Source organism: Marmota marmota, unplaced genomic scaffold, assembly GCF_001458135.2.
Source record: "Marmota marmota marmota unplaced genomic scaffold, marMar, whole genome shotgun sequence".
NCBI classification, from domain to species: domain Eukaryota; kingdom Metazoa; phylum Chordata; class Mammalia; order Rodentia; family Sciuridae; genus Marmota; species Marmota marmota.
Window position 1 is genome coordinate 17,281,878 of NW_025999977.1, and position 12,599 is coordinate 17,294,476.

General features: G+C 36.4%; 1 protein-coding gene across 1 annotated transcript in view; it reads left to right on the forward strand.

Moving 5' to 3' along the window:
• Positions 1-12,599, forward strand: part of Psme4 (proteasome activator subunit 4) — a 97,307-nt gene that overhangs the window by 70,460 nt on the left and 14,248 nt on the right. Inside the window, exons 34-41 of the mRNA XM_015479670.2 lie at positions 965-1,034; positions 2,361-2,486; positions 2,964-3,116; positions 5,559-5,663; positions 6,743-6,834; positions 8,443-8,574; positions 8,934-9,142; positions 11,481-11,566. Of these exons, the coding sequence (XP_015335156.1) occupies positions 965-1,034; positions 2,361-2,486; positions 2,964-3,116; positions 5,559-5,663; positions 6,743-6,834; positions 8,443-8,574; positions 8,934-9,142; positions 11,481-11,566 (973 nt within the window). The remainder of the gene's footprint in view (positions 1-964; positions 1,035-2,360; positions 2,487-2,963; positions 3,117-5,558; positions 5,664-6,742; positions 6,835-8,442; positions 8,575-8,933; positions 9,143-11,480; positions 11,567-12,599) is intronic.

Below are 12,599 nucleotides of genomic sequence, written 5' to 3' on the forward strand. Positions count from 1 at the left end.
TTTATCAGAGTTGGATGTCTATGGAGGTTCAGAGACACTTGAAGGTTTTTCTCCTTCTCTCTTCCTCTCTTTCCTTTGCTCTGCCAGTGTGTGTCTCATTCTTGCCTCTTTCCTTGTATTAAAAGTCCTAGCCTTACTTTTTTCTCTATTTTTTTTTTAATAGGAAATATCATGCTCCAAACATTCCTTATTTTAATTATTTGTTTTTATGTGGTGCTGAGGATCAAACCCAGTGCCTCACACATGCCAGGCAAGCACTCCACCACTGAAGTATGACTCATCCCAAGTCCTAGCCTTTCTTAATACCATAATTATATTGCAAAAGAGTTTATTAATAGCTGCTTTAAGGGCTAGGGATGTGGCTCAAGTGGTAGCGCACTCGCTTAGCATGCATGTGGCCCGGGTTTGATTCTCAGCACCACATACAAACAAAGATGTTGTGTCCGCCGAAAAGAAAAAAAAAAATAGCTGCTTTAAATATATTCCTATTAATAATATGTCCACATGTAAATCAGACCATAAAAATACTTGACTATTGACTCCATTAATTTATGTCAGTCAAGGACACAATGATATGATAGATTTTTTAGACCGAGACTTTTTGGCAGGGGAGAGTGGTGTACCCAGGATTGAACTCGGGACACTTGGCCACTGAGCCATATCCACACTGACTTTTTTGGAATTTTATTTACAGACAGAGTCTCTTTTTTGTTGTTGTTGTTTAGTGCCTCTCTTTGTCTCAGGCTGTCTTTGAACTCTCACTCTTCCTGCCTCAGCCTTCAGAGCCATTGGGATTACAGGCATGTGCCACCATGCCCAACTTACACTGAGACTTTCATTGACATTCATAACTTGAAACTTAACATCACTTAGACTTTATTAAAAGTTCCTGCTAATATTTTTCATCTGTGTTGTTCTAATTTTTTTCCTCTATATATTACAAATATAAACTCTTACTGTGTAGGAATATGGTTGTTTATGCTGGTGTGGAAGAGCAGCCTAAGCTTGGCAGAAGCAGGGAGGATATGACAGAGGTAAGCATTCATTTCACCATGATTTCAAAAGATTCGCATCTTACTATCAGTAAGATTTATTTCAATCCCAGTTCAGATCATTTTTACTAGTTTAGGTATCTCAGTGAATGTGTACTACTGTCCCAACACCTGTTACTGCCAATTTACACAGGTCTCAATGTATCTAAGGCTACTCTGAATTTATTGTTCTGCTTAGCACTCCCTTGGGTGCTGCTTTTGTGTAGTTAGCTGCTAGTTCTTATCAGTTTTGTCTGATACATAGTTTTTTGTTTTTTCCCTCTATAATGAGATTTAACTCAGCTTTAAAAAGGATAGGAATTCTAATCATTTCAAAGAAACTATAAGTGAAAACCATAAAATAATAAGACCAAAACTTAATTTTCGTTATAGAGAGTACCAGTACCAGTGAAATTCATAGAGTGGTGATTTCAGGGGCTGGGTAGAGTAGAAAATGAATTGTAAAAGGGTATAGAGCTCCAAGATGAAAAGACTTTGGGACATTTGTTGCACAATAATGTGAATGACCACCGAACTATACACTTAAACATTTATGATGATAATTTCATTATCTGTATTTTATAAGTTGTTTTTAAAAAATATAGTTCACAGTGATAAATCAGATCATATTTCTGTCTGAGGTTTTTCTAATTTATTTATTTATCTGGTGTGAATTTTCTGGGGCTAAGTGAGGTGGGTGTTTTTGGCTAAAAGATCGTCTGCACTCATAAGGCCTTTCTCCAGCAGAATTCTCCTGTGCTTAATGAAGCTGGAATTGATACAAGCTTCTTGAAGTCAAAGACACTTGCTGATTTTTAACCATATTGCATATAAATGATGGGTACTGAGTAAATAGATGTTCATAGATTAAAGCCAAAACTACTTACTCTTCCTTGAACTTGTTACATATCACATTGAGAAATAATGAGTTTTAAGTTTATGTCTTCCTAATAATAGTGATCTAACTTAGCTGATTCTGAAGAAAGTTTTCCTTTTAATTTTTGGTGTCATGCAAATACAGGCAACATAATTAAGCTTTCATTTCTCAAGCAGAATGTTTGTTGGTTTAATTCACAGAGTGAGATATGATACCCAGACTTAAAGACATCAAGAAAAACTTCCACCTATTCTTAAGGATGTAGCAATTTTAGGAGGGAGGTATTTATTTTGGTTCTAGAAAACATTATAGTTTTTGTGAGAACTAAAAATTCTTCAGAACAAAATAACAGCCTTCCATTGAATCAAAATCTTACAATTTTAAAGTTTTCAGAATCATGTTTTTAAATAGATTTTAATTCCTGAACATTGTTCTTTTTTTTAACTTTATAGGCAGAACAGATTATATTTGATCATTTTTCTGATCCTAAATTTGTTGAACAGTTAATTACTTTTCTATCTTTAGAAGACAGAAAAGGAAAAGATAAGTTTAATCCCCGACGTTTTTGCCTCTTTAAGGTAACTGTATTATTTATATATTGTCTTCTTAAAGTTCAGTGACTGTTTTGTTTGTAGGTTTATAAGGTTTAAACATTGGATCAAAGTTTGAATTTAGCCCTCTGTCTTCATAAACATGGCACTGGAATTTATATTAATCATTGATCTTGGCTTAACTTCAAGATTTTTATTTTAATGAATGCGGGAAACTTTTTAGTGTTGTAATGAACACTAGAAGCAAAAGTAATACTATGCATTTTATTCTTTTTTCGGGGGGTGTGTAATATTTTTTAAACAAAAGATTATTAATATCTTATTTAGTTACATTTTAATGTGATAGGTAAAATGGCAGCCTTATCATTTTAACTCAGACATTGTTAAAGCAGTTCTAAAGGGGAGAATGCTTAGAATCTGAAGCACAATTATGTAAAAAAAAAATCACTTGACTGTAAATTAAGGAAGAATTACCTAATTACTGAATTTTCTTTGTTTTTGTAGGGTATATTTAGAAATTTTGATGATGCCTTTCTGCCAGTTCTGAAGCCCCATTTAGAACGTTTGGTTGCAGATTCTCATGAAAGTACCCAGCGATGTGTTGCAGAAATTATAGCTGGTTTAATCCGAGGTTCTAAGCATTGGACATTTGAAAAGGTGATGTAATTTTATAGTATATGTTTATATAGAATTCTTACCACAATTGTTATTGATACCTAAAAGTGAAATGATATTGATCCATAAAATGTGGTATATATTGGTTTGAGCATGTGCTAAAAAATTGCGATTAATAGACAACATTCAATTGTCATTAAAAATTGGAGTTATTTGCTAAAATAGTGGAGAAGGAGAGTCAGGATATATCATAGAAAAAGAAAAGAATTCTGGTTTCTCTTAAAAGTAGGAAAATCTTGGAGACTGTTCATATTATTGTATTAACATCATTTAGCCGGTGCTGCATATGGGCTTCTCCTTTCATGAAGCCTCTCTTGCCTCCCAAATCCTTTCTGTAAGCATCTTTGCTCCTCTGTATTACCCTTCCCAAATTGCTAACAGTTTGAGTTGGAACTCCTTTTTTAGAATATCACTCTTTTAATTGTAAGAGTTAGTTGCACACCCTGCCCTAAGGTTAATTGGTTAAGAAAATGCACTAGACTGAAAAGAACATGGTCAAATATAAGGAATGCTTAAATATGAGACAGGCCACTGTTTCTTCAAAGAGAACATATTTGTTTGGGGCCATCTTTAGGAGTGTTAAACATGTTGGACATGTCTTTGTCCTATCTTTACTAGAGCACTTTGTGGTGGGGGGAGGGACGGGCAGTACTATGGATTGGACCCATGGTCCAAGCCCTTTCTTTTTTTAAATTTTCAGACAGGGTCTCTCTAAGTTGCCCAGGCTGACCTTGAGCTTATGATCCTCTTGCCTCAGCTTCCTCCCAAGTAGCTGGGATTATAGACATGCACCACCATGTCCAGCTTGAGCCACTTTTGAGTTACCTTTTTCCAAATCACATCTCATCCTTCTTTTTAAAAAACTGCCTGATGCTTTGGCAGAAATTTTATCTCAAACCCTCCCTCCCTGTTTGTCTTAAAAAACAAACAAAAAAAACTTTTTAGTCCAGCCAGACATGGTGGCACATGCTTGTAATCTCAATGATTTGAGAGGATAAGGCAGGAGGATTATAAATTTGAGGTCAGCCTCAACAAATTTAGTGAGGCTGTAAGCAACTTGGTGAGACCCTGTCTCAAAATAAAAAGGGCTGGCTATCTCAGTAATAGAGCATCCCTAGTTTCAATACTCTATACTACAAATAATTTAAAAATAATAATAAATAAATAAATAAAGTCCAGTGAACTTGCAGCATGGGCATCATTTGGGAACTTGTTAGAAAAGGAAGATCTCAGCCCCTCACCCCCAGATTAATCATAATCTGCATTTTTATCAAGATCACAGTTGGGATTCTCATTAACTTTTGAGAAGCACACACATATATATTCACTCTCTGTACAACGAAACAGTTTTTAAAAGGCTATTTATGATAAATACTTGCAATTTGAAGATTATACCCCAGGCTAAATCCTAAATTATATTAAAATGTCATTGCCTTCTATTTTAAGATTCAGTCAAATGGCCTTGATAAACATAAAGTTTAAAATTGTGATTTTATTTAGTCTAGTGTACTGTTACTAAAAAATTTAAGAGGACCCCCTCCATCTATTCTCTGAGGAAACAAATGTACATCATAAACATGACACAGTCCCTGACTTTTAGAATCTTATCCAGAAGGGGAATAGATATATAAATAAGTATGTTGCATATAGTGTGGTAAATGTAACATGAGACAGTCTTGGTTTAGGCCTGGAGTGGAGTTTTGGCATCACTATTAAGGTTCCCTTTCACTTTATTTTTTATTTTTGTGATTTATTTATTTATTTTATTGGTTTATACTATTTACATACACATAACAGCAGAATTCATTTTGACATAATTATAAATGCATGGGATATAATTTGCTCCAGATAAAGTCCCCAGTATTGGCCCTTACCCTCCCCTTCTTCCCTCCCCCTATTTCCTTTTCTCAACTCTACTGCTCTATTTATTTACCTTTTTTTGTGTGTGGGGGTAAAATTAGTATCTTGTGGATATACATAATGATAAGTATAGTATATTCATATATGTACATTGGGAAATTAGGTCAGATTCATTCCACTGTTTTTCCCTTATTCTGTCTCCTCCCTCCTCCTCAATCCCCTTCTTCTTCTCCCTGATCTTTTATTTTCACCCCACCCTCCTCACCCACCCCATTTTTTTCCCCTCTATTTTTCCTTCTAAAACGAGGACTGCTCAGTAGGACAGATTTTATAAGGAACCATATGAAGTTTCTCCTCTTTTTCCTGTATAGTGTTTTGGGGAGAAAGTTTGACCTGTACCTAAATATATACAATAAGAAAATGCTGAATTGCTTTCTTGGATTATTTGTATTTTCTAGAAAATAATTTAAATGATCTATCAGTTTGTGCGTTTCCAGGAAGAGTTATTTAAGAAAAATGTTCTGAGTATTGCTCACTTTTACCCATGTGTTTTGTTTTGAGTAGGTGGAGAAGCTTTGGGAGCTTCTGTGCCCTCTGCTTAGAACAGCTTTGTCCAACATTACAGTAGAAACTTATAATGACTGGGGAACTTGCATAGCAACATCCTGTGTAAGTTCTCCTGCTTCCTTGTCTTGCATAACTGCTCAGATTTTTTTATGCCCTGTGTCCAAATGTAAACCTCATTATGCCACTTGAATCTTAAATCTTGTTCATAGGTTTCTCATCCTCCAAAGGATTTTGGTATCTTCTCTACTTATAGTATTTTTATTTTTTATCTTCTCTACTTATAGTATTTTTATTACAGTACTGGGTTGGAACCCAGGTATTTGTGCATGCTAGGCAAGTGCTGTACCATTGACCTATCTCCCTGGCCATTTTTGTTTTTTAACATTTTATTTTGAGACAGGGTCTCACTAGTTTGCCCAAGCTGGCCTTGAATTTGCAATCCTCTTGCCTCTGCCTCCTAACAGCTGGGTGGCACTCCACCCAGCAGAATGCATTTTTAATTTGTCAAGTCAAATCACATATTTGAAATGTAGTTGATATATACTAAAATTCACACAGTACAAGGTTATAGGTGTTATTTTTGACTCCACGTATGTTCATAGCTCAGCACACTTCAATTTAAGTACCTAACAATTTGTCCCTATTAACATGAGCTATGAGAAGAATTACATTTGTTTGTTTGTTTTAATGGACAGCATGCCTTTATTTTTATTTTTATTCTAATTTGTTATATATAACAGCAGAACGCATTACAATTCATATTATACGTATAGAGCACAATTTTTCATATCTCTGGTTGGTTGTACACAAAGTAGAGTCACACCATTCGTGTCTTCATACATGTACAAAGGGTAATGATGTCCATCTCATTCCACCGACTTTCCTACCCCTATGCCCCCTCCCTTCTCCTCCCTCCCCTTTAGCATGAGTTTATTTTATTTGCTTATTTTTATGTGGTGCTGAGGATCAATCCCACTGCCTCACATGTGCAAGGCAAGCACTCTGCCACTGAGCTACAGCCCCAGCCGCAGCCCCAGCCCCTACATTTGTATTTGATTGATCAGTTTTAGTTTTAATCCTGTATGTTTATGCATTTTTAATATTTCTAAAATAACTAGATACAATTTATTTATAAAATTATAGGTCCTGTGTTTAATTATTACTTTATATCTTCTACACAGGAAAGCAGAGATCCTCGGAAACTTCATTGGCTTTTTGAGCTCTTATTGGAATCACCATTGAGTGGTGAAGGAGGATCCTTTGTAGATGCATGGTAAATAAAAAGAAGACTTAGTTAATACCAAAGATTTTGTGTTAGTCAATTGTTTATGGTCCTGAGTAGTAGACGAAGTAATTACTTTCTTCTGGATGACAGTGTGATACAGTTCATCATAACTTGTAATACTTACTTAATCTATTTCTCAGTTAGGAACAAGTAGAAAAAATGTAGGCAACCCAAGCATTTACAGTGTATGGCAGATATAGCCTCTCACTGTCATATCTTTTAATAGGATTGTTTTTTTTTTTTTCCTTGACAGTTACTAACTTCTTTATCACATCTTATTTTTCACTTCTCTTGTTAAGAAAAATATAAAGAAAAGTGGCTGAGGATGTAGCTTAGTGGTAGAGTGCTTGCCTAACTGCGCAAGTTCAATCCCCAGCACTGTAAACATAATAAATAAATAAAAATAAAGAAGAGAGAGTAATCGGGGCTTGAATTGTAGCTCAGTGGTAGAGCACTTGACTCGCACGCATGAGACCCTGGGTTCGATCCTCAGCACCACATAAAATAAATAAACATAAAGATATTGTATCCATCTACAATTTTTTAAAAAAAGAGAGTAATCATGCCAGGCACAGTGGTACATGCCTGTAATCCTAGTGAACTAGGGAGGGTGAGGCAGGAGGGTCATAAGTTTAAAGCCAGCCTAAGCAATTTAGTGAGACCCTGTCTCAAAAAGTAAAAAGGGCAGGGGATGTGGCTCAGTAGTTCAGTAGTTAAGTACCCCTGGAGCCCCCACCCTCCATAAAAGGAGAGTAATCATTTTAAGGAAAACTGCACAATTTGGTAGGCCATGTGAAACTGGAGAAAGATAGTTGACAATAGAAAAAAAAAAGTCAACAAATCTCATTAAAACAAAGAATAGATATTTGGTTTGTGAAAAACCTTGAATGATAATTTTTTTTTCCAGTGGTACAGAGAGGATTGAACCCAGAGGCACTTTACCACTGAGGTACATCCTAGTGCTCATGCACTCTCCCCCCCTCTTTTTGTCTTGAGATAGATTATGCTAAATTGCCCAGGCTAGCTCCTCATACAATCCTTCAGCCTCAGCCTCCTAAGTAGCTGGATTACAGGCATGGACCACCATGCCCAGCTTGAATTCTAATTTTTAAAGATTCTCCAGGGGGTTGTTTTTTGTTTGTGTTTGTTTTTGTTTTTATACCAGGGATTGAACCAAGGGTACTTCCACAGAGCCACATTCCTGGCCCTTTTTTTATATAGAGACAGGTCTTGCTGAGTTGCTTAGAGCCTTACTAAGTGCTGAGGCTGACTTTGAATTTGCAGTTCTCCTGCCTCAGCCTCCCAAGCTGCAGGCATTACGGGCATGTGGCACCACGCCCAGTCAAGAGTTTTTTTCCCCAGTTGTATAGTAGTGGAAATTAAATGTGATATAGAAAAAAATGATGTAGAAACAACAACAATGTAAAAACAACAACAACAACTTCATAAAGATGGCATTTTTAAAATATAGATTTGTCATTATCTATTAAGTGATTACATGGAAGGAGTTTTATGTGAAATCCAGACATTGTTTATCTATATTGTTGGTACGTAAATGCAGAAAGGGGCAGTAACACAATGCTTTTCTCCTTTTAGTCGACTTTATGTACTACAAGGTGGCCTTGCCCAGCAAGAGTGGAGAGTGCCTGAATTATTGCACAGACTACTGAAGTACTTGGAACCCAAACTCACCCAGGTTTACAAAAATGTCAGGGAAAGAATAGGGAGGTAGGTATTATTTTCTCAGTGGTACAGCATTACTCCTGAGTTCTTTTTGTTAAGTTTTAATATCTAACAATACATGCTCATTATTTCCTGGTGAGTTTCATTGTTTCTTCTTCCTCAAATTTTGTTTACTGTTATGTTGTGGGAAACAAGTCAAAGCACTCTTGAATATAAACTAGGAAGGCAGTCTGATCAGAGGCCAAAGGTCAACAATCACTGTACCCTGTGTTACACATAGAGACAATCTGAGACGATCTCCAGGAATTATCTTGGGAAAATTAATTTTGGTTGGGTCACAATTTTTGAACATCAGTTTGAATGTTAATATGGGATGTCTTATTATTATGTAATTCATTTAACAGTGTGCTGACCTACATATTCATGATAGATGTTTCTTTGCCAAATACTGCGCCAACAACATCCCCTTGTATTCCTGAGTTTACTGCTCGAATTTTAGAGAAATTAAAACCCCTTATGGATGTGGATGAAGAAATTCAGAACCATGTTATGGAAGAAAATGGAATTGGTGAAGAAGATGAACGAACTCAGGGCATTAAACTCTTAAAAACTAGTGAGTAGCTAAAGTTTCTAGAAATTCATTTGAAAACACATTTATTTTGATTCTCCTTTGGAATTTTTTCCCACTTTTTTTTTTTTTTTGCTAAAATATGCATGGTGTGAAATTTATGTATTTAAGCATACATTGGCATGAAGTGTATTCACACTGTTGTGTAACTATCACCACTGTCTGTCTCCACAGTGGTTTTTATTATGTAAAACTGAAACTGAGTTCCCATTAAAAAAAAAAAATAGCTTCTCATTCTTCCTCCCGTAACTCCTACCCACCATCATTTTACTCTGTCTCTATGAGTTTGCCTTATGCTAGGTAGCTCATATCATACAATATTAAATCAGACAATATTGGTCCTTTTAGATCTGGTGTATTTCATGTTGCACAGTATTTTATGGTTAATCCATGTTGTAGCATGAATTAAAAAAATGGATTCCTACTATTTCCTTTAACTATCATGAGTAATGTTACTTTTAGTGTTGGTATGTAACTATCTTTGTTAGTTTCTGCTTTCAGTTTTTTTGAGGGGTATACCTAAAAGTGGAATTACTGGACTTTATGATACTACTCTTTATCTCTTTGAATGTCAAACTGCTTTCTACAACAGCTGTACCATTTCACTTTGCAGTCATCAAATGCACAAGGGTTCTGATTTCTCCATATCCTTGCCAACACTTGTTATTTTCTGGGTTTGTCTCGACCCCTCTGCCCACTTTTCTATATAGCCATAATAATGGGAACAAAGAGATATCTGTCATCTTTTCTAATTTTGATTTACATTTACCTAATAAGTGATGTTGAACGTAATTTTCTGTATTTATTGGCCATTTGTATATTTTTTTTGGAGGAATGTTAGCTCATGTTCTTTGCCCACTTTTAGGTTGTTTTGTTACTGGTTGCTATTTACCTGTAGGTTTTGTGTGTGTGTGTGTGTGTGTGTGTGTGTGTGTGTGGTGCTGGGGATTGAACCCAGAGCATTGTGCATGTGAGGCAAGCACTCTACCAACTGAGCTTTATCCCCAGCCCTTACCTGTAGTTTTTTCCTTTGTTGTTTTAGGTGCTGGGAAGTGATCCTAGGAACAGTTGACCACTGAGCTAGCCTGTCCTTTTTTATTTTTTATTCTGAGATTGTCTCACTAAATTGATGAGGCTGGCCTAGAACTTGAAATCTTTCTGCTTCTGAGTTGCTGGGATGTACAGGCAGGCATGCACCACCACACCCAGCAACTTGTACTTCTTTTAATTCTGGATATCAGTAGTTTATTGGGTAGACAGTTCATAAATACTGTGTTTCTTTTTCTTTTTGGTACCAGGGATTGAATCCAAGGGCACTTGACCCCTGAGCATTATCTCCTTTTTATTTTTTATTTTGACACAGGTCTCACTAAATTGCTTAGGGCCTTTTTCACTTGCTGAGGCTGGCTTTGAACTTGCAGTCCTCCTGCCTCAGCCTCCCTAGCTGCTGGGATTGGTGTTTTTTTTTTTTAAACTCTCTTGGTAATGTCCTTTGTTGCACAGAGTTCAGGGTTTTTGTTTTGATTTGATACCACGGATTACACCTAGAATCCTTTAGCCACTGAGCAACACCCCCCAGCCCTTTTTATTTTTTCAGGCAGGGTCTTACTAAGTTGTTTAAGGCCTCACTAAGTTGCTAAGGCTGGCTTTGAACTTGCGATTCTCCTGCGCACCCTACTAGATTGCTGAGATTATTAGGTGTGTGCCATGTGCCAGGCACAAAAGTTCAGTTTTGATAAGCTCTAATTTATCTGCTTTTTCTTTTGTTTCCTGGGACAACAAGGCCAAAGATAGTTTTGGTTCTTCAGGGTTGTCTTTTGTTTTTGTATCTAAAATACTATCAAGGATTCTTAGTATAAGCCACTTGGTGATTATTTTATCCAATTTAGGATTCTAAAAATGCTAGTTTTAATATATTCTGTGTTTTGGGTTGTTAATAATTTGTAGATTGTTTCATTCTCTCTTGAGGAATTGTGTCAGTAATCTGGATTGGTTGAGGGTCTTTATTTTGGGTTGTTATACTCCTGATCGATTAGTGTCTAATATGTGAAGTATCATATGTGATCTCTTTCATAACATGAAAGAGTTGTGGGTATGGGCATGTAGTACAGTGGTAGAGCGCTTGCCTAGCATGTATGAGGCACTGGGCTCAACATCACATAAAAATAAACAAGTAAAATAAAGTTATTGTGTGCTTCTAGAACTACATATATATATAAAGAGTTGTCAGAGCGACCATTTGACATTAGCATTAAAATATCACTTACTTTGGGGTCTCTAATTTGATTATAATGACTGATTCTGCATGTTTATTTCCAAATAGTATTGAAGTGGCTGATGGCAAGTGCAGGCAGATCCTTCTCTACAGCAGTCACAGAACAACTTCAGCTTCTGCCATTGTTTTTTAAGGTAAGGTTATGGTTGAAATCAGTACATCCCTTTTGACCTGCAAAAGGAAGCATGCGAGAGTGAGGTTGGGGAGAAAGGTGATTTGAATCAATTTGAAACTTGTGAAAGACTTAAATCATTACATAATTACTAGTACTCATATCTTACCTGGGGATAGATGAGTTGTATAGCGTTTGAACATAGAGGCATTTAAAAGAAACTTGCTGCTTATTACACTGTAGGAGGACCACATGAGTAATTTGAAAGGAGATCAGAATTTTCATTTTGAACATGTTTGAGATGTTTATTTTGTGATGATGCTTGTAAGTGAAGATAATGTTTGGGCACTTGGAGTTCAGGTATAAACATAGCTAGAGTTGTAGCTCAATGGAAGAGCACTTACCTAGCGTATGTGAGGCACTGGGTTCGATCTCAGCACCATATACAAATAAATAAAATGAACAACTAGCTGTCCATCAACAACTAAAAACTATTTAATCAATCGATCAATCAATCCATCCATTACACTGAATGAGATATCGACTAATTGGTGTAAATGGAAAAAAGAAGGTCAAAGATGGAATGAGTCTTCACAAACAAACACGGAGAAAGTTCAATTTAAGTATGCCCCGTAACTTATTTAAAAATCAGTTATGCTTGTGTGATTATGGGTAGCCAACATATATTTCAGAGGAGAGACCAGTGAATGATAGCTTAAAACATGGCTTCTCCCCCCGCTTTTTTTTAATGTAAATGAGTTTAAGGAAATTTTCAGTAATTATATATAAACTTCCTTTTCTCTCTCTCTCTCTTTTGGGGCAGGGAGAGTACCAGGGATTGAACTCGGGGGCACTCAACCACAGAGCCACATCCCCAGCCCTATTTTGTATTTTATTTAGAAACAGGGTCTCACTGAGTTGCTTAGTGCCTTGCCATTGCTGAGGCTGGCTTTAAGCTCAAGATCCTCCTGTCTCAGTCCCCCAAGCTGCTGGGATTACAGCCATTGTGCCACTGCACCTGGCCAGCCGGACTGCCTGCCCCTCTCTCCCTCCCT